The following is a 27,830-nucleotide window of genomic DNA, read 5'->3' as shown; positions in this document are numbered from 1 at the left end:
GTACCATTCCTTAGCGTTTCTTCTCTTCATTAGTGTACTGCTGCATTGATCTGAATGAGTAAGACTAGCTAGTTAATCTGCCACAGCACCATTTGCTAATGTAAGCTGGAGTACTTTTACAAATTTCAAAATTTAATTTAATATTCTTGTTTGTGGTGTGAACCAGTTCAGATATACTTCTGTATGTGGTCAGGTTATTTTTACCATCCTGTGGAAAGTAATTGTCATCTGTAATATTGATCTTTATGGCACAGTATTATTGTTTGGTATTGGTATCTCTCGAGCAAGCAGCCACATTGCACAGTGCTTTATCTGAATAAATGACCTTGTCTATAAATCTTTAATGAGGAAGGCTTCAGTAGACTGGTTGCTTAGTAAGGTGCACCTGCATAAAAGAGATCATTTTACTAGTCATTTAAAATTTATTATCCCAGCTCACCAACTTTCTAAGCAATATATTGTAGTTTGTGGAGTGAAGAGTACACAAAAGGTAGTTTCCTAACACACAAAAGGTAGTTTCCTAACTTGTTTATGCAAGATGTAAATCTTTAATTTATAGCTTTGCTTCTAGCATTTTGCAGTGCCATAATTCTAATGAGTTGATGTCAGTCTCCAAGATTTAGTATGCATTAACAGGTGCTGTGCTGGTACAATATGTACCAAGGGGAACTGCATCATTCCTCCCCAAATAACAGCAGCTGAACCAAAGTCTTTTCAGTTCACTACCACGTTCCTCTTCTCTTGGTGACAGGACAGTACACACTGGTGTAAGCAGCTGCAGATCTTCTTGATCTCTTGGTACTGTCTGCCATGGCTGAGAAATCTATGCATGTATGAGTGCTGGAAATGTTTGTCTAGAGCCCTCTTCTAAGGATAAACACAGTGTGCATCTTGCTTTCCATTCGTGCAAATGTGAAAACAGTGAAAACTCTTGCAACACTTTTATTCTTTTCAGTGGTTCAAAGCAGTGAATTTTCAAGGTATCCCAGTGAACAGAGTTGAGTGACTGATTCTTTCAGGCTCTTTTCAGGATCTCAGCTCTGACCAATGCGCAGTTGTTTATTTTTATTTTATTCTATTTATTTATTGCCAGAAACGTACTAAGATTTCTGAGTTATCTTTCTAAATTTCAGTATAGAAAACTATTTTTCCCATCCTGTTGATTAATCCATGGGTTGCTTTTACCCAGTGACTGTTCTTACTCTATCTTGTAGTTAATTGCACAGCCTATTAGTACAGCTGTATGACTCGGCAGTCAGAGTACACTTTATTATCCTCCCTCCAAGAGCAAAGCCAAGTAAGCATTGACTTAACTTCACTTTCCTCGCCAATTTTTAAAGATTAAGGTCACTGCTTTAGGTCATAACTATTAAGGAACATCGAGTAAGCAGTGGATCAGTGTTATGGAACATAACATAAAATTTAAGCCATATTTCTGATTATTATTTTTTTTATCTTTAAAGTATTTGGGGATATTGTAAATATTTTTACATAAACAGGTAGTTGGAATTGCTAAACATTAATTTTATGAAGTGAAATAATAAATGACATATGAGAAATTACTTATGATCATATATTTTTTACTTATAATTACTTATGTAACAGATAATAGATGTTTATATAATAATACAAGTGTATACATATATTCAAATATAATAACATATATTATACTTAATTAAATTGGATATAAAAATTACTCTTCTTCCATAGGTTTCATATTGTCTGATGAATAATGAAAAGTTGCTTACCACAACTGTTTACGATAGCAGAGCTGTAGTGAAAAATCTGGCCCCTGGGATGGAATATTTGTTTCAGCTAAGGACAGTTAAAGGCTTGGATTCCTCTGTGGCTGTGGAGAGAAGTGTCATCACAAGTAAGGACACCTCATAAATTGTCTCTTTGAATAATGGTAAATGTGGATGCAGAAGCATTTGAATCATTGTATGTAAGTGACTCAAAAGGGTCAGAGTTCAAAATGAAGTTTAACTATGGTGGGAAATTTCTCCTCCTCTTGTGATAGTTGCTTAAGCAGGAGCCTTGTCTGTAATGCAGTGGGTTGAGTTTAAAGTCTAGACATAGCTGTAGATACTCATTTGAAAAAAAGAAGTGGACTCTCAAAATTTTTACAGTTTTATCAGGAATAAATAATGTCAGAATATCATTCTATACTTAAAAAAAAATACTTTGCATTTTGTTTACGATTGTTTCTGCATCTGGTAAATTCTTGCAACCCTATAGTGGATTTGATGATTGCTCCAGTACAAGACCACAAAAGACTTAAAGTGAGAAGAGAAATTGTGCATCAGATTGCATAACAAAGTCCAGAGTATTAACCCTGAATCTTGCACTCATTTTCTATCTGTGAGCAACTGTTTTCCAATGCTCCTGTGATACTGCATAAAACAGGAGACTTTGTATGTGTCAGAAATCCATAGAAAGGGATTTATATTTGTTTTTGACCTGCTGAAGGAGATAGAATAGCTAAGTGTAATCAAAATATAAATCAATGCCCAGTTTTATACACATGCATGTTATAGTCCTTCTCCCTATGATGGGTTTTCTGTGGCTTGTTGGAACTAGAACTCCTTAACTGTCAAGGAGGCTGTGCAGTTAGTTATTCAAAGGTCAGTGAATCACAGAAAAAAAAAATAGAAAAAAAAAAAAAAAAAAAAACAGAACTAGTTTTGCATTCTCATTAATGCACAATGCAGCAGAATGACCATCATCTTGATCCTGAAGGTGTTCCCATTGTCTTTGGCAAGTGTTTTCAAAACTGCTGTCAGTGAGTTCAGTATATGGATAGAGCATACAGAAAGTATTCTCATCATTGTAATGGCAAACCTTTAGGGTTTTTTCATGCTTAATAATCCATACCTTAATTAGCATTTTAAATTTAAAGAAAGCTTATGGAAATGTAATAATCATGGTAGGTTCATTTTTTTTAGGAGGGCTGCAAACGTTTATTTTCTAACAGCAGCTATACTTCACATATTAATAGAGATGCTATTTGTAAATAAATATCTGCTATTTTAGAAGGCTTAATATAACCAAAACAAATAATTAACAAGGAAAAAATTGTTGATCACTGTTTCTATGCAACTTACTGTGTCCCTATGTGAACCAATGAACAATTTTTTTAAATCTTCTTTTCTGTGAAGCATGTTAGAAAACATTTAATTGAATAAAATCACTACTTCTATATGTTAAAATTTTCTCTAATTATTCAAATGAATTTACTGTAGAACCAGCTGGGATCTGCGGTCTTACATTAAAAACGGTAAATACTTCATCAGCAACTTTAATGTGGAATCCAACCAAGACTAACTTCACTTCGTATAAAGCATCTTTATCAAACAACACCTTTATAAACAAATTTAGGATTCCAGGAGCAGTATCTAACTTCAGTGTTACAAATCTGACTGCTGGTGGCATTTATAATTTCACTCTGCGAAGACTACAAGGCAATATTGAAGGAGCTTCTGCTTTCATTGAAATTGTAACAGGTCTGTATGGTTTCTTTTTCTCCTTGCTGGTGAATGGTAGCTGTCAATACCAGTTTTACACACTTTTAGCTTTGTGTGTATCACCTTTTTCAATAACACGGGAATTTCAAGGGAGACTGCATGTAATATGTTACTGTGGTCATGGACATACATTATTTATATCCTATGCAACATGTGTCAAGTGATACACTACCAGAAATGATACTCTTTGTCTGCACTGCATGTCTTTTGACCATTTTTAGTATCTTCATTATTTCACAGGTCTTCATCCTGTAAAGAATTATACACAAATTGAGCTCTACCTCATCTGATTTCAGTAGTTTTTTCACTGTAAATTAAGTAAAGTAGCTTTACAAATGCTTGTAGAGTTAAGGCTTCAGATTGTAAACAGTTCCATTCAAGGACTGTTTCTTACTAGAACTGTGATTAAAGCACCAGGGTAAAAACTCAATCTTGACCTGTGTGTCTACAGTTTAATGTAATGTAATAATATGAAATAAAGATGAAATTTAAAAGACAGAAAAATGCTCCAGAATTACCTCAATAGATTTCTTTTACTACTTTCTTATGCTATGTTTTATAGTTTTTCTTTTGGCAATTATATGGTGGTATTAGAGAGACCTGAGTAGTGTTGGAAGTTCTCACTGACTGACTACTTTGTCCAAATGTCACTATGTTTGTATGTCTGCGTATGGGATCAGTGCTTGATAAATTTGTTGCTTCTGCCATAATAAAGGGGACTAAAGAAATAGGTCAAATAGAATGTTTAAAATACAGTGACATAGAGGTGGAAATACTTATATTTACTATGAGGTGATATATCGCAGGAAGAAGAATCTCGAAGTTTTTTTTTAAGTTTGAAATAACACCTCAATGCTATAATACTTTGATCACATTTTATTTTTTTTCTAATGAAAGGAAGATTTAAGTCAGCTTGGTTGGCCTAATTGTGTTTTTTCTTAAATGTATTGAGATTCCATCTCAATGGAATGAAGTTTGATGCTGAGCCTGCTGGTTTATATTGATTAATTTTTGGAAAAATTGACATGTATTTTGAACTCCATGCTTACTGATGTATCTACTCAACCTCAACTAGTTCTGTAGGTGAAATCTACAGGAAATTGTTCTAACCATGCTTTACACAAATTAACTGGCTATACTTTATTCAACTATACTGGCCACTACTGGTAAGGAGTGTATCTGTGCATGGAATGGAGAAGAGTACTGTAGAAGAGCAGGTGCAGTGAGGGTCAAGTGAACTACATGCATGTATGCATCTCCTCATATGGTTAAATCTTTAAGAGGGGAGAACTGAAACTTCTTTCCATCATCAATGGAAATGGAAATTCTCAGTCACAAGATAATGGTAGTAATAGCACTGGCTTCATGGCACTAAATTTCTCTTTCTGTGAGGATGTTTCTAGGCTGTCCACAATTGCTGGGTCAGAAGTAATTCAACTGAAGTAAAGAGATGGATTCAAGTACTGTGATAACTGTATACTGATGGAATAATCATGGGTTTGTATAAAACACCTGTACAAGCATAATAACATCAGTGGTAATAATAGTGCTGGTGACAACAGTAGGACTTAAAAGTTTCATAGAAGGAAGAAGTTATGTTCTCAGTTACACTTGCACTCCTGCATATAGATTATTGTTGTTGTTGTTCTGTTAGTATTAAAATAAAGCAATAAAGTAAAAATCATATCCATGTGACAGATATAAATTGAATATGAAATATAATAGTAATATTTGGATAGATGAATATTTCAGACCATTTGATGGCAAAGCTGGAGCTGAAAATTCAGGGAAAAAAGTTCACAAAGTATATATAATCTCAACAGATTCACAGTAAATAAAAATAAGTGGAGCTCTTTCAGGATAGAAGTATATGATATTTAGACTGGAAAGAATGTTATCAATATATTAACAATACTAGAAGACTTAGTTTGAATTCTGGAGAAACATGTTAGTAAGGGAGTTAGAAGGCTGAGTGCAAAGGTAGTGGCAGATCTGAAATGTGACAAACTATCTGACTGGGCTTGCTCTGGCAGGTATGCTTAGCTATCAGTACTATACAAAGCAGAGAGGAGACTTGCACATGGCTTTCGATTGTGCAGCTAGATTAATTATACAATATTAAAGATACATAATGCTTTAATGAGCTATCAAAGAATCTATATCTGATTATTTGCTATACCTTGAATCATTGATGCACATTTAAAGGTGCATATATGGGCAGAAAAAAGAAGAAAGTGAGATGGTGTTGCAGGAGTGTGTGAAAACTTGACCTTAATAAAAGGAGTAAAACAACCAAATTTCATAGACTTAACTCATTAGACTTCCTGGAATTACTGGGATTCCATGTATAAAAGAGTTAACTACCCTGTAACAAGCAACAGAACAAACATGGTTTCAACAGTAACACTAGTTATTATAGCAGCAGTGCTACCTTTAAGGTTTAGTACAGCAGAAACATCAAGACTTCGCAGAGATTCCTTGTTAACCAAACACTGGACAGAAATACCTGAGCTTGCTCTCCACAATACCTACACAGCATAGTTTGGAGATTATCAACCAAGTCTCAGAAGTAGTATAGCAGCTGTACTGTAAAATGTTTCTGTATCTGGACTAGTTAGCAGTTGTCCTTCATATACCCAATAAACTGTTCTTGGATGCTTTGATATTCAGGTGTAACTACTGATATATTTGTAGAGCGTTTACTCATTCTCTTTCAGAACCTGCAAAGCCAGAAGGACTAAAGTTCTTCAATGTTTCATCATACTCTTTTTCATTGTATTGGAGACTACCATACGGACATGTGGACAGATTTCATGTGAATCTTATTCCTGATCATGGATCTATTGTTATCCTAGATCGTGGAGCTAGGGATTATCAAGTATGTGCTTTTATTATTTGGATGGCCAGCTTTTCCTTATGTGCTGTGCTGATGAGGGATGCAAGTTGCTTCCTTAGCTATTTAATGCAATTATGAATGTGAAAATGTTAATGAAAAATTGGTGAAAGCAAATTTCAGCATCCAGAGTTTGGTACTTTTACAGCAGATAGTGAATTTTGTCCCCTCCACCCCTGCATCTTTTTTTTTTTTTTTTGTCTGCTATAAAGATACAGCCAGTCATCCAAGGGTTCATGAATAGTTTAACGAAGGAAGGGCAGAGCTATTGAGTAATACAGGCTCATTAATTGTGTACTTGCCAGGAAGATCTGTGCTTAAATCATTAATGCAGGCAACATTTTGCTGCTGAGGCATCGAAAAGAAATAGGAGCAATTTTTCTTTCTTCTGTCTGGAAAATATAATAATATTGACAGAAATTATGGCCATTCTGGTTGGTTTGGTTTTGTTTTATATTGGAACTGCAAAGATACAGGTATTTTGTATAAATGATTGCTTATAAGTTTTTAAAGTATGTTTATCTTGAAAGATGGATTAGCTTAACTATCAGAAACCTGGAAGTTTTTCAGATTAGCTTTGTGTTTATTCTCTCAGGAAGTGATTTTAAAATGTTTCATTTATACTTAGATAACTAGGGTGATGCAGAATCACCTCTATAGATACACTGATAGGTGATTCTGTGATAAAATTAATAGTTAATTTTGTTGTTCTTTAATATTGAATGTTATACAAATGTTATGGAGGTTAGTTAAATAAGTTAGCAAAATGCTGTGCTGTAGCTAACAAATATGAATTGCTATTTTTACTGTTGCAAATGCTGCTGTATTTCTAAAAGCTTATTAACAGCTCACTTTCAGTAATGCAATGCTTAAAATTTTGAGGTTGTGTTGTTGTTTTGTTGTTGATGGGTTTTGTTTCTTTCTAAAAGACTTGAATCCATGTTATATTTTAGGCTGACTTTTCTAATACTCTACCTGGAACAACATACAATGTTACTGTTTCAGCAGTTTCTTCTTCACTGTACAGTTCTCCTGCCAGTAGAACAGTGACAACAAACGTGACAAGTGAGTTAATAATGACTGGTTATATTTTATTTTATTTTTTTTTTTGTTAACTATGCTTTTTTTGAATAATCATCAGAATTTTTCATCTTTAACTGTAAAAAAAGGTACTGAATTGAAGGTGTTCTATGGGAGCTTGAAAGTTTCTCTGACGGGTACTTTAGGAGAAACTGGATGTGAGCAGTAATTGTATTAATCCATTAGCTTTGTTATTTATAAAGAAAGAGAGAGAGAAAGAAAGAAAAGGCAACAAAACAAAACATAAAGAACAACTTTTGTAAGCTTTTGAAAAATTTGTTAGCATCACATAGTAATATCCGTAGTTCAATTTATACATATAGTAGTAGGCTTCTGAGATGTGTCAGAAAAATGTAGCCATATTAGACATGTATTGCAAGAGAATGCATTTAAAATAAATAAATAAAGAACTGTAATGAAACTTTCTAGATTGTCTGAAATATTAAATTGGCATTAAACTCTACTTTTTCCATTAAGATATTGAGCACTACATTTTTTCCATTCTTACAAAAGAATGTTCTTGGTGTTCCAAAATTCATTTAATTATTTTTGTAACAGTACCCTAGCTTGAAAAAAAAAGGTTCTTTTTAAACCATACGTTAGTCTTCAGTAGTTTATCTTATTTATTCTAGCAAATTATTTATTTTCTCTATAGTAACTTGAAGGTGTCTTTATTATCTGGAAACTTAATTAATTACTTTTTTCTACATATTTATTTTGTTTTATTTTATTTTAGATCCTGGGCCCCCTGTATTTCTTGCAGGTGAAAGAGTGGGCTCTGCTGGAATTCTGCTGTCATGGAATACACCACTGCGTCCAAATGGGAGAATTCTTTCCTATACTGTTAAATATAAAGAGGTCTGCCCATGGATGCAAACAGCATATACACAGGTCACAACAAAACCAGATAGTCTGGAAGTTCTTCTTACCAATCTTAACCCTGGAACAACTTATGAAATTACGGTAAAAGCTTTATAAATGCCTTTTATTACTATTGAATTATGCCTAGTTTTACAGCGTGTGAGGCTACGCGGCATGCATACAGTGTTTTCTGAAGTGCATTGCTAATTACTGTTGCCATATAAAAACATATATTAGTCAGGTATTTGTTTACTGTAGTGTTTTTTAAATACACTTTAAATAATTTCCAGCCAAAACTGTTCTAAAACAGTTTATTCTGTTAATATATTATTAACATACAACGTTATATGGTAAAGAGCAAAGGTTAGAATTTTCAAAAATGTCTAAATCTTTCATTTCCATTGAGATTTAATCTTTCAAACCACTGATGCATTTTGGATGTTATGCATAGATTTCCAAAACACCTCAACCAGATCCAGAAAAGCATGTTGGTATGTAATTCACAGAATCACAGAATTGAAGGGGTTGGAAGGGACCTCGAAAGATCATCAGGTCCAACCCCCCTGCCAAAGCAGGTTCCTTAGAGCAGGCTGCCCAGGTAGGCGTCCAGACTTTCTTTGATTTTAGAATTAAGGAAATAAGAAGGTGTTTTCTTGCCTGAATATGTATTTATATGTGGCCTGTAGACACCTTAGCCTGCTTTCTTTAAGCCCAAGTGTTTTACCTAGTGTCATGTCCTGAAATAAAGAAAATGTCATACTTTTCCATTTCCTTTCCATAGATTTTATTGCCTAGATATTCATGTGGAATATCTACTGTGAAAATCGGTACATGTATTTTCATGAGTTCTTTATGTGGAATTTGTTTACATTGAGAATAGGGACTCTGATCCATCTCTGAATTCTTCAAGAACAAATGACTTCAGATGGACAGAAATGAATTACTATTCTCATGGCAATATTTGCCATGCACTTCTTCACCTGACTTCCTCTTTCATAAGAACCTTGGATAGGTGCTTCTTTTTAGTGTAAAAGATGGAAAGAAATAACATGTTTTGATATGCCTTTGTGATGCCAGTGATCCTTTGTAAAGGTGGTGTACATGTGTAAGAAAGTAGGTATCTAATGGTGGCTTGCTATGTTAGGAAGGTTCTCAGGCTCACTGTGAATCTAGTAGTGATGACCATGTTGATAAAAGCCTCTATATCCACAGCAGCTGCAGGAATATTTATTCTTTGATCTCCTGCCTCTGATCATCTAGAAAATAAAGAAATAAATAAAATAAAAAATAAAATAAAATAAAATTCAGCTACTATTAAATATGTAGTATTTAGAATATAATTTAGACTGTAAGCAAATTAATTCATCCAGATAAATAAGGCTATTAAGAGTTCAGTTTACAATTCTGAGTGCCTCAGTAGCACTTATGTGGGATTCACTATTAAAGGTTTTGCAAATTCATTTCTTTGCTTTGTATGATTATTTTTTTCTAGAAAAAAATGTACATTTTAAATCACACACTTAGCAATAATTTGGCTTCATTTGATATGTATGGGAGGCTTTTCTTCTAATTGCTCATGCTTTAAACATTGATCTTAAAGCAGAATTTGACTCATGAAAGTGAGTTGTGACCCAACAACATCTGCCTAGCAGGGACCACATGGCTTTTGTCATGAGTAAGTGAAAGTCTGTAAGCTGAAGACCATTGCATTATCTGCTGCTTTGGTGGGCTTCCTGAATGGCTGACCTGCTAGCAAGCTCACAGAGTCAATAACTCAGGTGGAAACATTTTTTCTACCTCAAAGATGTAGCCAAAAAGAACTATTGCGTTTTCCTTGTCTACAGTAATTGTTGTTTTGTTTTGTTTTTTTTAATTATTATTTTTTATTTTTGGTAGGGGAGGTGGAGAGATGGTTGGTTGTGTAAAAATCAAAAGTACCTCTTGATTTTCACTTAGGTGAAAATTCTTTATTGTTTTAGGGTACCTGGTTTGGTCTTTTTAAATTCCTTCTGGTAAATACTATGGCAGTAAAATTGAATGTAGTCAACTTCTTATGATCTTTGAACATTCCAATCTGTTTGTGACAGTGCGGTCTTAATTTTGTTTCTTTAAGAAGAATCATTTGTAGAGAAATAGCAGATAAAAGTGATGATTTGTTAAATGTTTGAGGGTTACGGATAATTTTGAACCCCTTATTGATCATTTTGTGAAAATGTACAGTCAAGTGAGATGTTTCCTAAACTTCAAATAATTACTGGCAGCATTATGCTTCAAAGCATGGACATTAATATTCCTTTAAAATGTGAATTACTGCTACTTGAAGTTTGTAGAGTACTTGCATTATTCACATAATAAAATTTGTCCTTTTTAAACGTTTTCGAAAATTTTGATATGATGTCACTGTGTGTCAGTGATCTCTAAAAGCTAATGGTGCAATTTTATTTTCAAAGCTAATCAGTGTGTGTAGCTAACATATGCAAACTTTTGTATGTTTGGTCCATGACACTATACATCCTATAGGTTCTCTACTTAGACTTCTTTTTTTTTCTTTTTTTTTTTCTTCTTTAGGTTGCTGCTGAGAACAGTGCTGGTCTTGGAGTATTTAGTGACCCTTTTCTTTTTCAGACTGCAGAAAGTGGTAATTTTAATAGACTTATTCATTAAATAGAGCTGCTCTAATCTGTTCAAATAAAATATCCCTGACATTCCATAATTTATACTTGAACAAATTTTGATACATTTTGAAGAAAATCACAATTCTTTCCGTATTTCCTCACTCTCTAGAAAAGGTGCATTTTGTCTTATTTTCTAGTAACAGCATTTAGGGTGTGCACATATGAGGGTTTCTCATATGCAAAGCCTATTTCTTTCTTTCTATGAAAATATTACGAAATTTCATTTCTATGAAAATTTTCATTTCTATCTTCATTTTCATTTCTATGATATTCGAAAATTCTTACGATCTATGAAGCCGATCCATCAGCTATTGCCTGCAGCAGTACTAGGAGACTGGGAGTACTTATATTGACTCCTTGTGTCAAGCTGTTATTTGGTTAGTGCTGGAATCGAGTACCTTTTCTAAGCCCAGCACAGAATATATTCTACTAAGTTTATACTTATTAGTTCTGAAGGAAAAAAAAAATAAAAGGCATAACTGAAATGAAAATTTGATTTGATGCTTTTGAAGACTAAAAAGAGATACAGTTTTAGTCTAGATTTCCATAATTAATTTAGTATTTGTGGTCTTGGTCTTTGGAGCACTCCAGGAACCTTGGCCAAAGAGCTGGCTCCAGGCCAATTATGTTGGGATGAATGAGTCTCAGTGAAATATAGAATTTGTGCTGCCATGGTGGTGACTGTCCCTCTGTCTTTAGGACTCACATTTGGTTCTGTAGCAGGGCAAACTACGCACTGTCAAACCTCAGTTAACGGCAGGAAATTACTACTCTGCAAGAGATTTCACAATGAATTATGAAACTGAATATGAGAAGGGGTAGCGAGCTTACCTGATGGAGCTATGCAAATCATTTTTCTTCACTACTCTTTGTAATTCATTGGTCATAGAAAACCAGATTTCAGTGGGCTCTATTTACTCATTTGACAGAGGACAACACTAGCATTTTTTCATATGAAACCATTAGCTTTTAACTCTTTTATGCTTTCTGCTCACATTTTTAATAAGGGTAAAAATGCTTGTTTTAAATGTAATTGGATGGTCTGTTAAAATTGTAGGTGAAAGTTATGTGTCACTGATACTATTTTTTTTTTGTTTAATTCTCCCTGTGATGGTTAAAGAAACCCCAACATCTTAATCAAAATAAACATATACAGTTTAAAATAGTAAAATTAACCAGAAGATAAAACTTTGTTTAAAACTGTTTAAATAAAAAGGCTGTAGTCCAGGGGAGTAAAAAACAAGATCTAGAAAAGAACTCTAGAAATAAGACCCTAATTCGACAGGTCCTAAGCAAGAGTAAAACACAAGGCATGGAGGATTTGTCTCAGTTAAGCAGTGGAAGATCTGTAATTGTGAACATTTGTATATGTATACATTTTTAAGGCAGCATAACCCTTTTCTTCACAGTAGTAAGGCTGGCTGTCACAGGAGCTGTTACTGCCCATGCCATCTAAACAGGGCAAAGACACCTGCAGTACTTTAATTCAAAGGAATTGACAGAACTCAGACAGCATGTACATGTAAAAATCTTGTTTAGATTCCAAATCCCATTCCTTTGTGCTGTGCTTAATAAAAAAGTTCTGAAACAAGGTCCTGGAAACTGTCATTGATACAAAGAACACAATTTTTGTGGTAATAGTGAATACTCAAATTAAATTGAACTTTTTAAAGCTACCAAAAGTCTGTATCCAGCTGAAAAGATCATGCAGGTAAAGTAAAATAGAACACCCAATAATGTCATATGCTCTTAAACTGAGAAAAAGAGGTCAGTATTTATACTTTAATTTCTTTCAGATAGAATAAAACTGTTTGCTAGTTCTGACACGGTAGATCAGTTACTTCTGCAAAGAATATTTTTAAGTTTACCAAACTAATTACTATAATTATATTCATCACTTAAACTAGAAAGAAAAGTACTTGATTGCATATCACCTACTTTAAGTATGTTTGTGAAGAATTGGTATTTCTTTGCTCTAGAGTAAAGAACCTAGAAATGGCATAATAAAAATGGCTATTTTTTTCTAGTGCTTGGAAGTGGAGTTGAATAGATGATAGTAGAGTGGATAGTTGAGTGAAAAAACATATTCAAACAGACCTTTCTTTCATTTGTTTAGCTTAAATGATTATTTAGAAGTTACTTAATGAAAACAGGAAAGCAGAAATCTTTGAAATATAATAGGTTCCTTGGATACTAAATGATAATGAAATTCATTTTAGATCATGGTAGATTTGTTTCTTAAATAAGTATTTCCTGAGAAGAAAAGTATGTCTCACTGCTTTTGTTTGTTTTGTTTTCAAGCTCCAGGTAAAGTAGTGAATCTCACAGTTGAAGCCTTAAATTATTCAGCTGTAAATCTGATCTGGTTTCTCCCTCGGCAACCAAATGGAAAGATAACTAGTTTCAAGATTAGTGTGAAACATGCAAGAAGTGGAATTGTAGTGAAAGATGTCTTGGTTAAAGTAGAGGACCTTCTGTCTGGGAGGTTACCAGAATGTAATGTAAGTGCTATAAACCTTTTAAATTAGAAATAGACTCAAGCTATAGGAAATTGTTTTAAATTTGCATTTTGAGACCTAAAAAATTTTGGAGGCTTGCTTTTCAAAGCAATTCCAACTTTTTTACAAAGTTAGGCCCAAGGCAGGATATAATGGGTAAAGGAAAACCTTTTCACTTTGGAAAATCAAGAATTCATTGTTTTGGTCAGGGAGGACACATAGAACTGTTAATATTTTATTGTTATAAATAATTTGATAATGCTTTGTATAAGTTGTGCTCTATTTTGTGTATCAAATTTCAACGTTATTTAAACCCTCTTCATAACAATATAAAAAGAACTAGAATTAGCAAAGTGATTTTCTAAAAATGTTTGTAGATCAAGTTGTTCAGAAATTGTCAATGAATGTTTAAGAATTCTGACTATACATTGGATTTCAACCTGAATTTCAATCAGTGCATACCTTTCAGAATTTCTTGAAGAAAATTCTTTTTTCCAGCCCTTATTCTCCTTTTCTCCTTTATGTGGAACAAAGTGTTGTGATTAGTAGGATGTTAAATTGCCTATTTTATTTTATTTTTTTTTCGGGATGCTAGACTTAGTACTTATTGAAAAGTGCAGTTTTTAATGACAAAAATTATCAGGACTTGGGTTTCAGATTTTATTTTCAAGATCATTTTAAGCGTTGTGAAAGCTCACAACATTTTGCTGATTTTATTTAACACTGAAAGAGAGACTACCAACTACTGAATCATAAACATTGATTATTGTAATGTCTATCAATTTTTCAGAGCTGTCAGAGCTGGCAGTATGGATCAGGAAACCCCTGTCTGGTCTTATCTGTTACATATATGTGGTTTGTATATATATACACACATATATATGCACTATATATATATGTATACACAAACAACATATATGATACATATATACATAGAAATGTATATATACATAGAAAGACCTTGCTAGGGGGGCTTTTTTTTTTGGAGAGACAGAGTCTAAATGCTAAAACTTGAATCTGTGAATAATTAAATAGAGCCTAAAGAGTTGCTTCTGTTCAATCATGTTTGAAATATTTTGGAATAAGGGCAGAAACTATAATATTGTCACTAACAAGATGTACTAGCAATATCACCTAATGAAATTATAAACTAATTTGGGTATTGAAGTATAAAAATAAGAACCAGTTACAATAGATTTTGTTTCAAAGAGTGTCTGCCTTTCTTGATCTATATTTATTAACAATTGTATAATTTCTGTTTATCATATTTCATATTTTGTCTTATTAGGATAACAGTGAATCATTTTTGTGGAGTACTACTACTCCTTCAACTACTTTTGGCAAATCCACAATTCCTTCAAGGACTACAGTTGCGTCAAGTACAGAGGCATCTAGTCAAATGAGCTCTGTTTGGAATGAACCGATCAGTTTTGTTATAACTAACCTGAGGCCATATACCACCTATCTTTTTGAAGTCTCTGCAGTTACCACTGAAGCAGGTTACATTGATAGTGCAATTGTCCGGACACCAGAATCAGGTATATATTGCTTTCAAAAGGAAAGGAAGTTCCCAGATTTGTAGGAAAACATGCAAAATATCAACTTGAACTTATGTTACAATATACTTCAGTCTGACTCTTTCTTCATCTGTATCACACACTTAGATGCATGCAGTTACCTAATTTTTAAGTTGATGAAATCAACAGAAAGAGTACGTAATGTATTTAACACTATACGATGGGTAGGAGTTCAGTTCCTGTGAAAAGTTAAATCAAATATGCCTAGGATAGCTATTTTTTTTTCCTTAATTTTATGAAAACTAAGGATAATTCAGGAACTGCAGTTATTAATGGTACAATGGAAGGAGAATTAAAAATTAAGGGAACAGGTATCAGGTATAGTATTCAAAAAGCATATGTGTTGTATACATAGCAATGAAATTAAAGCTTTTTTGGTTTTGTGGAAAAACAAGCAGTATAGAGAAAACTCCTTTCCCATGGTTCCTCAGTCTGGATCTGTTGCGGAAAGTTGTTCAGTGCTAAAGAAATCTCTAATCACTAGGAAAGTTGGTTTTTGGAATATTCACAATACTCAGAAGTTAGAATTGAAAGCGAAGGTCATCCAGAAGAAGTTTTGTAATTGCCCCTACATAGTGGGCAACACTATTAATACAGCCATACCAAAAATGTATGTTTCTAAAGGAATGCTGTTCTGGCTTTCTTTTTACTTTTTTTTTTTTTTTTTTTTTTTTTTTACTTCCTTTACATCCTGCTTTTGCCTGATTCAGTTTGATATTACTGTTACTCTTTCATATATCCAAAATTCGTAGTACTGTTCAGATGAAAATAAATGTAATTCTCTTCTAGCACTGTTCATTTGAATGGCTTTGCTAGAATTAAAATATCCTTTGTTTTCAGTTCTGTCTGGGGATAATGAAGTTTTGGATTGTTTCTGTTCTAACATTTGCAGGGCTGCTGTCCAGTTCATTTTTCATCCTATCAGCTTCCTAAGATAGGTGCACTGGTAATAACAAAATGTTGGGAAGTACTGGAAAGCTTATGCTGTAGGGCTTGGTTCTGCCAAATACACAGAAATACACAGAAAGGTGTCAACCGAAGAGATCTTTGGACCTTATCAGTACTTATCCTTACAACCAGAGTTCATCCATTAATGCATGGTCTGGGAAAAGGGAAGTTGGTTACTGGTCTATGTGGGTGGTGGTGACCCACCAGCACCCCTGCCACCAGCTTAGTAAGTCTTTCCTCTTAGAAGCATGCAAGTTTCTGAATCTACCTGTATTGGGTCTTTACCTCATGAACATTCAGGTGCTTGCTAAAATCTTTCCCTGTGAGTTCTGCATGCGTGCATGCTAAGGATACTTTTCTGAAGCTGATTATAACATTGGCTGGTGATTTGTTAGGAAGACATTATGAAATAATAGATGTTTTGCCTCATGATTTTTACAGACTTAACTTTCCTTTGTTTTGGTGTGAAAGATATCTTTATATGTTGGAATGGATATTGATCTATATAGCCTACATAGTAAAACTATGATTTAGGAATGTTGTTTTGCAATTACTGTAACAGCCCACCACCTCCTCCAATATCAAGCACCATCATCCAGTCTCTCTGCAATTACTGAAATCCACTTCCCTTTTTTCAAATGTCTTATTCTTTTGAGAATCTCTTTAGAGTCACACCAGCTAGCACCCCAAATTGCCAGTTTCTCCTATGGCCAAAACCTTGCATCTCAGTACATGACTTGATTGTTTGAGGTGAGGCTGAAGGAAGAGGAATTGAGTTCGTGTTAGCAGATGGTGGGATGGAGAGTGCATTTGTTTCAAATACCACTTTGCTCACAAAAGAAAATGGCATGGATTTGTTGTCATACCTATCTGGCAGCACAAGAAAAATGATATATCCCTATAGTATAGTATAGTATAGTATAGTATAGTATAGTATAGTATAGTATAGTATAGTATAGTATAGTATAGTATAGTATAGTATAGTATAGCTCAGTGATGTTTTCTTTTAAAATGCTGAAAATTGTTTTTGTCCCTTCCAACCAGAATTTTCAGAGCCATGCTGGAGCTCTCCTATGTTCTTGACAAAGATGGTACCTTTCTGGCTTTGATTTTATAATAATGCATTTTAAAATGCTTTAAAGAAGTTGCTTTTCTTTTAAATATGAATTACATTACAGCATGTTCTCTGAAAACCCAGCTGTGATGGCTGTCAAGGGAGGATGTTTCTACAAAGAGAAAAATGTTTAGAACTTGAAAAAATGGTCTACAGTTGAAAAAATGGTCTAAATTAACTTTTCCATCTGTACAGAAAAATTAAAATGTGTCGGCCATCTCTAATGTGGTCAATATTTTAGGAAACTTGTTTTTACAAAAAAAAAAAAAAAAAAAAAAAGAACTTTTTAATGGTATTGTGTGAATATTTTTTGAAGGATCAGTTTGAATGTCCACATTGGCTTAAATCTCATATATGACATATGAAGACCAGATTTTCATAGTAATTTGTATCAAGCAGTTTCAGTAATTTTTTTTTTTATTTTTTTTTTGGGGGGGGGGTATGCAGCATTTTTCCAAATCAGGTTTATTTTAACTCTATATGAATGAAAAGAATTGTACCTCCTTTAGTTGTCTTTGAATTTGGTTTTCCATCTCAGTGATAATCTCTCTTTAGATTGTGAAGGTATGCTTTAGAAAGGAAGGTATGCCTTAGAAAGGACAGGGATTGAATTCCATAATCACTTGAGTTTATGATTCATGTAATTTATGTGAATAATTCCATTAAAATATAATGTAAAATGTTTTTGCAGTTTTAATCATTACTGGGTTTGCATTTTTGGATAAGGAGGTATATCTGTGCTGTCAGAAATCTATGTGATGTACTCTATATGGGGTTAAAAAATGTTCAGGGAAGAAAATCTTACCAATGTGACCTCTACAGTGCTGAACATCACGATACTATTTGAGCATCTTCTGTATATAATCTGTTTCATGATAAAGTCCATGTTAAACCTGATAGAATCCCTTTATCTTTTAATGATTATTTGCATACTACCAGCTCTCTTGATATCTTTCACAAGCATAACCCTAAAAATAAATGAAATAAAAAATAGCCATTTTAATGAGCTGTGCTTTTAATGTAACTTTCCTTCAGCACATTTATTGTTTATGTTTAAAATGTTAAATTGTCTGATATGTGGTTCTTGGAAATCCTAATCTCAATTATTTTATGTTCAAAGACTTTTTCCAATATTGTTTAAGTTCCAGAAGATCCACCACAAAATTTTGCCAAGAGCAACATTACAGCAAAGTCTTTCTCAGTGACGTGGGACCCACCAACCATTGTAACAGGAAAATTTGGTTACAGAGTTGAGCTGCATGGGCCATCTGGTAAGTTTGAATTGATGTTTTTGTTTCATTTATATTTTTGTGATTTTTTCCTTACACTGTCACTCTTATTGTCACTACCAGTCAATAATGAATATTTGAAAGCATTGTTATCTATGCTTTTCTCTATTAAAATCATTAGGAATTCTTAGATAACTTATAATGGGCAGGATTTTCCCTTAAAAGGATAGGTATACAATTAAATTTGCTTTAGATATTCTTAAGAGTGGAGAAAATCAGCTTTCCTCAGTCTTTCAGAGAAACAACAGGCTAAGCTCACAGCTTAATTAGGAGGCTTATATATTCAAAACATTCTTTAACTTATGTTTACTCTTTCCTCTTTCTGTTAAATATTTCTGGAGGATTTTCATCCTTGTGTAATATACAATCAACTATGTGAGTCTGTTTTGGTGTTTTTATATTTTTTTGTAACTCAGACATAGTTAAGATCTTACATAACTACATATAGTTAAAGAAGTCAACGAGCTGTATACTAATGCTTTTATGGGATCATACAGGAAAAGCAAGTTGAATTAATTTATAAACAAACAAAACCCCTCCTCTTAAAACCTATACCTCTTTGATTACTTTTTCTTCAGGCAATCAGTCTTATTTCCAATGAGGCTGATACTAAATTTTCTTTTCCAGAATTAAACTTCACTTTTCATCATCCTAGACAGTGGCTATATTCAGTATAAGCAAAAGGTGGATTTTTTATATATTTGAGCTAGATTATTTTTATTTTTCATTCCAGGACATATTCTGGATAACAGCACAAAAGAACATAAGTTTGTATTCCGTAACCTTGTACCATTTACAACATATAATGTGTATGTTGGTGCAGAGACAAGTGCTGGGGTGGGACCAAAGACTAGCCTTACAGTTTTCACTCCTGCAGATGGTAAGTTTAAATAAATGAAGTAAATAGACTGTAAATAACTGATGTCAGTTTTTCATTTAAAGCTCTTTAGGTACCGTTCAAAAGAAACAATGGGCGTGTTATTGTAAAATAAAAGTATTTTCTACCTGAATGGTAGTGTTTTTTAATTTGGTAATTAAATTGCAGGTCACCCTTCTAGTCGTTAGATGGCAGCAAGTGGTAGGGAAATAACTACGGAAATACACCTCGGCTGCTTTCTTCAACCCTGAACATCTTGTTTGACTAATTTTCTCTAAATCCAGGGTCTCATACCAGTTTTGAAGGTAGCCACCTTCACAGAGTGCAGCTCTGAGGCAGATGCAACACTGAGATCCTTTCCTGGGAAAGCCAAGTAGTTAGCTCTGCCCCAGAGCCATCTATGCTATGATTTGGGAGTTTTGGCTCCCAGTAGTTCACTCATCAGGAGACAGTCCTTTGCTCAGTAGGAACGCTGTTTTGTCTTATATATATGTGAGATTGTACAGAAGTACTGCTCTGCAGCTGAGGATTCAACCAGAAAAATTTGAGAGTCGCTATGCAATATATCGTTGACTTCAACATTGTTATCTTTATGTTTATGTTAGAGAGCACAAATTCAGAAAATCTCTTCATCAGTGCTTGCTGCAAAACTTCCTATTAAGGTGTAACAGCAGGAGTAACACCTGTCATTATCTGATGCATTTGTTCCTGAAGTATCTGCTTTAGTCAGGTCTCAGAGTCACTTTCCAGAGATGACCCAGCTCAGTACAGAAATGCTTATCTTCTGTCTAGAATCACTGTTATAAGCCAAATTTTTTGTTTTGTTTTGAGTGACATGGATTGTCTAATGTCTAAATTAACATTGAATATGCAAGCCTTCAATACGCAAATAATTTCAATTTTATCTTTTTCTGTGGTATATTAGGGGAATTTTTTTATCATTATATAAATACAATAAAAACTTTTTCTGAAACTCTGGCAGTCCTATGTAAAGTACTGCATAGTTAAAGAAGAAATTGAAACTAAAGTCATTATAAACCTGAAATGAACAAGATGTATCACGTGCATAATGTTTTCTTTTCAGATTTTAACTTCATTCTTGGTATGGTATTGAATTTAGAATTAAGTTTTCATTGTCGATATACTCAGGATTCCATACTTAGTAAGCAAGTGAAGGCCTGCTTACTTCCAGTGCACTGACTTGAGTAGAGCTACCCTGATTTAAATTTAAAAGATTTTATTAATATGCATATCATATCATAACTTATCATAGATGTGGAAAAAGTGTGCATATTTTTAGAAATATTACTTGCTTGACAAAACAAACATCTGAAGTAACTTTCTAACTGTACAGGAGCAACTCAGAAGATAGGGATATAAAATTTGATGAAATCCCTATTGTACTTTGCTTACAGTGCTGAGGAAGCTTGTACTAATCAGAGATGTTTAATTAAATCATTTTTCCTCTTGAATATTTAGTCCCAGGTGCTGTATCAGATTTGCATTTAGTGGAAGTGGAAGCCACATATATAAAAATTGCTTGGAGGAAGCCACAACAACCAAATGGGATCATTACCCAGTACAGAGTTAAAGTGCATGTGCAAGAAACAGAGGTGACTCTGGAAAACACTATTCTCAATGGAAAAAATAAGGTATTTAGTGTTTGTTTGTTTGTCTGATTTTATATATATATATATATGTATATATATATATGTATATTGATACAAAGTATAAATATAAATATAAATAAAGTATAAATATAAAATAAAGTATAAATATATATATAAAGTATATATATATATTGATACAGATTTCCTTGCTAGATTGAATTTGGTCCTCTGTCTTATTCTTATTCCACTCAGAATGTGGAATTTACCACCACAGATGAGTTCTCAGTGCATTTAAATTTCACCTTCACCTTCTCCATGCCACCCTCTTCCTCTGGCTGTTTTTTGTTTGTTTGTTTTATCAATACTGCTATTTGTACTACATGAAAATCAAATAATTTCTGGAGAAATTATCCAGAATTTCTTGGCTACTGAAGGCAGGTTGCAATAGCCATCAATCTTATTTTCCCTTCTAGCCCTTTAGTTCTTTGCAGCATAATAGTTCTTAGCAGATCTAACAGTAGGAGTATGGATGTAGGTGCCTAGATCAATACATAGCCACCCAAGCACAGATCTAACACATAATCTAAGTTCTTAATGCAGAGCTCAGTGAAGGAGTTTGCTTTCAAGTTGAACGGTATACATTAAATAGAGCCCTGGAGCCAAACATTATATAAAGGAGTAGGGGGAAAAAATGAGGATAAGGATCCATTCATTAAATCAGGCTGGGGTCCTTGGAAAGTGAAAGTATATGACTCTACTGTGATACAATCTTTAATTATAAAGACACAGAAAAGATGAAAATTATCTGCACAGACATGTTTTAGTGCTGGGATTTCCTTATTTTGGAGTTCTTATTTTAGAATCACATGTGCTTTATTGAATATAATTTTCTAATTAAAGAAAAAAAAAATCATAACAAACCTTACCTCATTTGGAACTCCATTGACTGCACTTTAGAGCATCTACAGGATTTCAGCTGTTGGAAACACACTGATAATAGCACTCAACAATGTTTAGCAATGAAAGGCTGTTATCTCAAATGGAAAAGCCTCAGAGGCAAATGATATTTCCATGTGGGTTACTATTTTCCTATAAAATGTATGTGAAAATGAGGTGCATATAGGTTTTACCTGTTGGTACTTAGGTGAGATTGTTGCTGTATGTCTGCCTGTGGTCAATCCCACCTAGTTACAGTGGTTAAAAAAGCTGCTTTGCCGTCTTTCCACCTGGGGTCTGTAGGGAGAGGGCTAATGTGTATTAATTACATCACTGTAAAAGCATCTCTTTCTGGCAGTGAATTTGGCCATATGTGCAAGTGGGGAGTATTCACAGATGACAGAAGAACAATTTAGAGACACTGTAGTCCTGGATTATGTCCCAGATTCTGAAGGGGCATAATGATCTAGTGCTTACACACCATTTTGTACCTACATGTATGTTCTAGCCTCTGTCTTTTCAGCTTTCTTTGTTCCTCTCATATTAGTTGTTACTCCCTTTATATCTACTCCCATCCCTTTCTAACTTTGTCTTTTGTCCATGGTGTCCTACTGACTTTGCCTTCCTTTCATTCTCCCTTTCCTCATATTTACTCACTTATTTTCCCTCACCTCTTTATTTCATTGGCTTCTATTTTTCTCCTTATCTCCTTCTCATCTCTCCCTCACCCAAAGGCCACACAGGAATATTTTTTCCTCCGATCAACCTAATCAACCTGTTATTCTTTTTCTTCAGGAGCATTTGAAACCTTCTGTCTGTATCTTCAACCTTGTTTTGGAATATGTATCGTAGAAAACTCCCAAACTCAAATATGTCTTTTCATTGTATCTCTAAGGATAATAACATTAAATTTAAAGGCCTTGCTCTAAAACATGGGAGAATTGCAGTTTTATTGCAATGTAAATCCATAAATTAAGAAATATTAAGAAATTAAAAAAAATGCATTTGGTGTTGTGTTTTGTTGTGTATTTTTTTGTTTGGTTGGTTGGTTTTGGGGGTTTTTGTTTTTGTTTTTAATTTTTAAAATGAACAGAAATGTTAAGCTACTAGCAACTGAGCTTTTTCATGAGAAATATTGTTTTGCAAAATTCATTACAATATAGTGTATAAATATTGCAAAGTTGACAAATACACAATTATATACTATATATAACATGGATTAAATAATATAATGTTGACAAAACTTGTGATTTTTTTTTATATCTTTCTAATTTTTAGTATTTGATCGATACTTTGGAACCATACATGATAAATGAAAACATTAAGCCTTCTCCCATTTCAAATTCAGTGGAAACAGCCAATGAATTATACGAAGGTTCTGCTGAAATGTTTTCCAGTATTCAGACAGCTTCCCCAGTAGTATTTACTAGTGTATCTGGTGATAATTTGCCTACTATAAATGGAGCTGCTGAATTACATTCTGCTTTGGGTAAGGTATTTTAAATATATTTTTCTGCCTGCTCCTTTTCTCTAAAGGACCCCCCATCACTGTCCCAAATATGATCTTTAGCACATGGTTCAAGCAAATTATGAATGGGTCATTTGCTGGAGTCAGATTTTTTTACTACTGAATAACTTTCTGAAGCAAATGGGAAGGCCACACAGGCAGGAACTAGCCCCTTGTCACCCAGCTGACCTTCTTCCTAGTGAAAGGAGCACCCGAAAGCCATCAGCCAAGCTGCATAGACAATCAGTTATTACAGTTGCCAAAGCAGGTGTGATTGTCAGGGATTAACATATCTCCAAGCCCTTCAGAGACCTTGATTTCTCTAAGCCTTTTGACTAATAGGTTTTCAAATGTCAGTGAAGGTAAATAGGTCAAAAAGTTACAACTTTGCTATATGGGTGACAAACAGGTGGAGATGACCCCATGACATGGTGATGTCATTAGTGTGTACACTTGTTCTGTATTATCAATGGAACAGTGTTTCTTTTCTAAGTATGGATATTTACAAATCATTAAGCAGGCCATAGTTGACAAGCAGGGGCTTAAGATACTGTTGCCATTTTTTACAATGAGAGTTTTGAACAGTAGACAGTCAATTTTTTATATTCTGAATGCATTTTTAAATCATTGAATTTCTCCATATATACCACCATCAAAGACCTGAATTATATCCATTAATGTAAACTAAAGTGGAATTTTTCCTTACAATTTTAATCCTAAAGGATCTCCTCTGTCATACAAAGCGTGTGGTGCTTAAAATGTGAGTGTTCTTTTTACCACCTCATTCAGCTTGAGCTAGTCAGTTGCTAAAATATGTCTATATTGCTGAAAAATTGATTTCAGACAGCATCTGTTGTAATCTAGTACACAACTATTATAGTAGTTACAGTAAAGTTGTTGACAGCCAAGTTTTCAACAGTGCTTGCTGATTTTTAGATGCCTCCATTTTAATGCTGATCTTGCAAAACTTTTAACCTGATGCTCAGATATGTGTACCCAGACTTTGTCACATTGCAGTGGTGTAATGGCTCCTTGCACTGGAGGATTTTGACTAGCATAGTTGGGTTGCTGCCAACTTTGAACTTTATCACAGATACACTGAAAACTCTTTGTGGACATATGCATAATTTCTTCATTTTGCTGATCCCAACTCTTCTGCTAAAAATACCAGAGTGAAGGGATATGTGATGGGAGCCATTTCAAGTATAGCTGTTACAGCACAATTGAGAGGGTAAAGAGAAGAGAATTTGTCTTTCCTAATTTAAATTTTTTTCCTAAATTATAAAATAAATAAATAAATAAATCCAAAAACATCAACAGCCTAGGAGCCAGTGTTCGGAACTATGTTCCAGTGTTCCTAGGAAGTATAGGAAGATTGCTTTTTCCTAGTTCCTAGACATTTCTCTCTTTTAATTTTTTTTTTTTTTTTGGAGATATTTCTCAATGCACACATCATGTTTTTAGTTCACTCCCATTTGTTCTTTCACATAGGCCAATCTATTCTTACTTCATAGAAGACCTCTGAAAAGCAGAAAGGATTGCACACGTGAAAGTGGACCTATAATAACCACTCCTTGATTATGAGATGCTGTGTAACATTTTCTTTATATTTTTGTAATTGCCATGAAATAGCGTTAGGTTGGAGGTTGGACTCGATGACCTTGAGGTCTCTTCCAACCTAGGAAATTCTGTGATTCTGTGAAAGTTGATTCTTTTTGCAGTAAAATAGTTCAAGGTTATCATGTCAAACTGAGTTTAGAATGCAAAAACAAACAAAAAAAAAGGTTTTCAGGTAAGTAACTATTTCTCTCCATTTGATTGCAGATAATCAGTATGCCATTAACATTTTGGCTGAAGAGCTGTCATATGTTATAAAGGGCCTTGTACCTTTCACGGACTACACAATCAGTGTGTCTGCTTTCACTGCTATTGGAGAAGGGCCACCATCTGTTCTCACAGTCAGAACACATGAGCAAGGTAATGTGTAACTTAGAAATAAGTTAACATACATAACTTCTTTCATTGAAATTTTATTCTATTTTTAATAATTTCTTTTACTTACTGTTTTTTTTCTTTTGTGTGTGTTTTTGTTGAAGTTCCAAGTTCAGTGCAAAATATATCATATAAGAATCTTAGCTCCTCCTCTGTTTTGCTGTGTTGGGACCCTCCAGCAAATCCCAATGGCAAAATTATTCATTATACCGTTTATGCAATGGAGCTGGATACAAAAAGAGCATTCCACACAACAACTTCAAACAACAGCTTAATTATGACAGGTACAGTGTCATTTGATAAAAAATAATTGCAAATATATTATGCAAAATCATTTATGCCAACTTTATGTAACGTAGCCATTTGTAAGGCAGATAGATCAAATCTCCCCCATCCACACACAACACATCTGCATGTGAAAACAAAGCTGGGACACTATTGTCAGACTTGTCTGCTGTGGAGAGGTATACAGGGAATGTGAAATGGAGGAGAGGACTACATAAGGCACATAATGTAGCAAGTAGTAATTTGTGAAATGGATTTTCCATTATTTTTTTTTCCTTAGCCTCTTCTTTCCATACAGGAAAATGTTTCTAAATTGATAATACTTTTTCAGACTTGATTTCTCCTTCCCAGACAGTATTTGTATGCTGTTAATAATAATTTTTGTCTTTTAAGGTGAAAATTTTGATAATAATTGAAGAAAATGCATGCTTAATGGGGTTTGGGGAGTTTATTTGTGCTAAACAGAGTAATTCATATAGAATAAAAACACGTACTTGTATGTACACATACACATCCCTTGTTTTCACAACTAAATTAAAGCTATTTACAGGGTTGAAGCTAGTTGACTTATTTCAAAATTTATTGATTTGACTAAGTATTTATTTGACTCTCCCCAGATAAATGGTATTATACTTTTAGATGGCAAATGTATATCAAAAAGTCTTAGAACAGCATCCATTTTAACAGTTTTATAAATAAGCTATGAAATGTTCAAGGAGGATTATCAGCAATTTGTTTTTTACTTTTTTTTTAGGTTTAAAAAAATACACAAATTATAAAATGAGAGTTGCAGCCTCTACCATGGTTGGAGAAAGTGCTTTGTCTGAAGAGAATGATGTTTTTGTGAGAACTCCTGAAGATGGTAAATACACTGATTGCAATGATGATTTGATTTCTGTACTGAGGTTTATACTTCTTCATAAGTCTGGACACATAACTAAGGAGGGGAAGAAAGCATACAAATAAAATCAATGTTTCTTGAAATTGTTATTTTATCAGTCAGTGACTTTATTCAGCTTATTTTCAGGTAAGTGCTAGAAATAATTATAAAACCTGCAGCATGACCAGGAATCCACTAATTTCAACTCGGATAGGCCAAGAGGTGAGGTAGGAAAGCTGCAGAGCTGAGGTTCCTTCACTGAAAACAGTGTGTCCCTAGACCCCATCTAAATTATAATCATTTATCTTTGGAACTCAAAATCCCCCCCCTTGGTTATCATATGGAAATTAGGTTGGTTTCTGAAGCATCTAGAAACCACAGCTTTCACCAATTCAGAAGCCATATTGATGTCTATAAACAGAGCTCCTGATAAAGTGAGCTTTTAATGGTATTATATGTGCTTGTTTTTATACAGGTTTAGGGCTTTAGCCCTCTTAAGACTGATCAATAGTTTTAATGTAAGGTATAATACTACCTTATAAAGATTTCTGAGGCTTGCTTCTTTGCAAGACATTATCCACACATGAAGGTGCAGTAGCTGGAGTTGCCATTGGCAAAGAGAACTTGGGAATTTGATTTACAAAGCAGCAATATGAGTTTAATACTTAATCTTTCCTCATTTATATCAGGTTTTTACTTTCACTGGTTTGAAAAGAGATATTTCCAACTTTTATCAAAGTAATAAAGAAGGTAATTGTCAAATTGTCATTTATCTCTCACAGCTGCCAAATATGCTACATACAGGAGGAATAATTAAGTGGGTATAAAAGAGAGCAAAGGATTGAAGGATTAAAAATTATAGAGATTTATGAGGTTTACATGATATGAGTAGCCGGCCAACCGAAATATCAAATTAAACAGTGAAGCTTAAAGTGCTACTAATTTTTTTTAAAGGTTGCATCCTTCTACACTGTTAGTTTTTCCAGAAGAAAGGCATATCACAAGAACAGAAAATTACCTACTTATGTATCTTTTTTTCTCAGAAATAAATTTTAAGTTTTCAATTCCCTGCCTCTGAACATAACAGAAAGTTGTTCAAAGCTGAGTATCAGGACAACAGTTCATCCATTGGTAAGAGATACATGCAAACCTAGGGGAAGTCAGAGAGAGAATCACTGATAATTCTTACCTTTTTATAAAACTCTGTGTAATTACTCTTATCTTGTTCTTTGTTTTCCTTAGTTTTCCTGAGGTAATTTGTTTTGAGATTCATGTCTCTTAACT

General features: G+C 33.7%; 1 protein-coding gene across 4 annotated transcripts in view; it reads left to right on the top strand.

Moving 5' to 3' along the window:
* Positions 1-27,830, top strand: part of PTPRQ (protein tyrosine phosphatase receptor type Q) — a 135,990-nt gene that overhangs the window by 23,254 nt on the left and 84,906 nt on the right. For all 4 annotated transcript variants that reach the window (XR_014694410.1, XM_084523870.1, XM_084523869.1 and 1 more), the window contains exons 16-30: positions 1,711-1,873; positions 3,243-3,503; positions 6,242-6,402; positions 7,371-7,482; positions 8,234-8,460; positions 10,927-10,996; positions 13,335-13,534; positions 14,820-15,069; positions 18,313-18,441; positions 19,193-19,339; positions 20,816-20,988; positions 23,161-23,371; positions 25,214-25,366; positions 25,486-25,665; positions 26,421-26,528. Coding sequence is in view for 3 of the 4 variants with exons in the window: in XM_084523870.1 (XP_084379996.1) it covers positions 1,711-1,873; positions 3,243-3,503; positions 6,242-6,402; positions 7,371-7,482; positions 8,234-8,460; positions 10,927-10,996; positions 13,335-13,534; positions 14,820-15,069; positions 18,313-18,441; positions 19,193-19,339; positions 20,816-20,988; positions 23,161-23,371; positions 25,214-25,366; positions 25,486-25,665; positions 26,421-26,528 (2,545 nt within the window). In the remaining variant the exon portion in view is untranslated. The remainder of the gene's footprint in view (positions 1-1,710; positions 1,874-3,242; positions 3,504-6,241; positions 6,403-7,370; positions 7,483-8,233; positions 8,461-10,926; positions 10,997-13,334; positions 13,535-14,819; positions 15,070-18,312; positions 18,442-19,192; positions 19,340-20,815; positions 20,989-23,160; positions 23,372-25,213; positions 25,367-25,485; positions 25,666-26,420; positions 26,529-27,830) is intronic.

The sequence above is a fragment of the Aythya ferina genome, assembly GCF_964211825.1.
Source record: "Aythya ferina genome assembly, chromosome: 1".
NCBI lineage: Eukaryota > Metazoa > Chordata > Aves > Anseriformes > Anatidae > Aythya > Aythya ferina.
The sequence above is the reverse complement of the archived record's forward strand: the minus strand, read 5'-3'. Positions and strand labels throughout refer to the sequence as shown.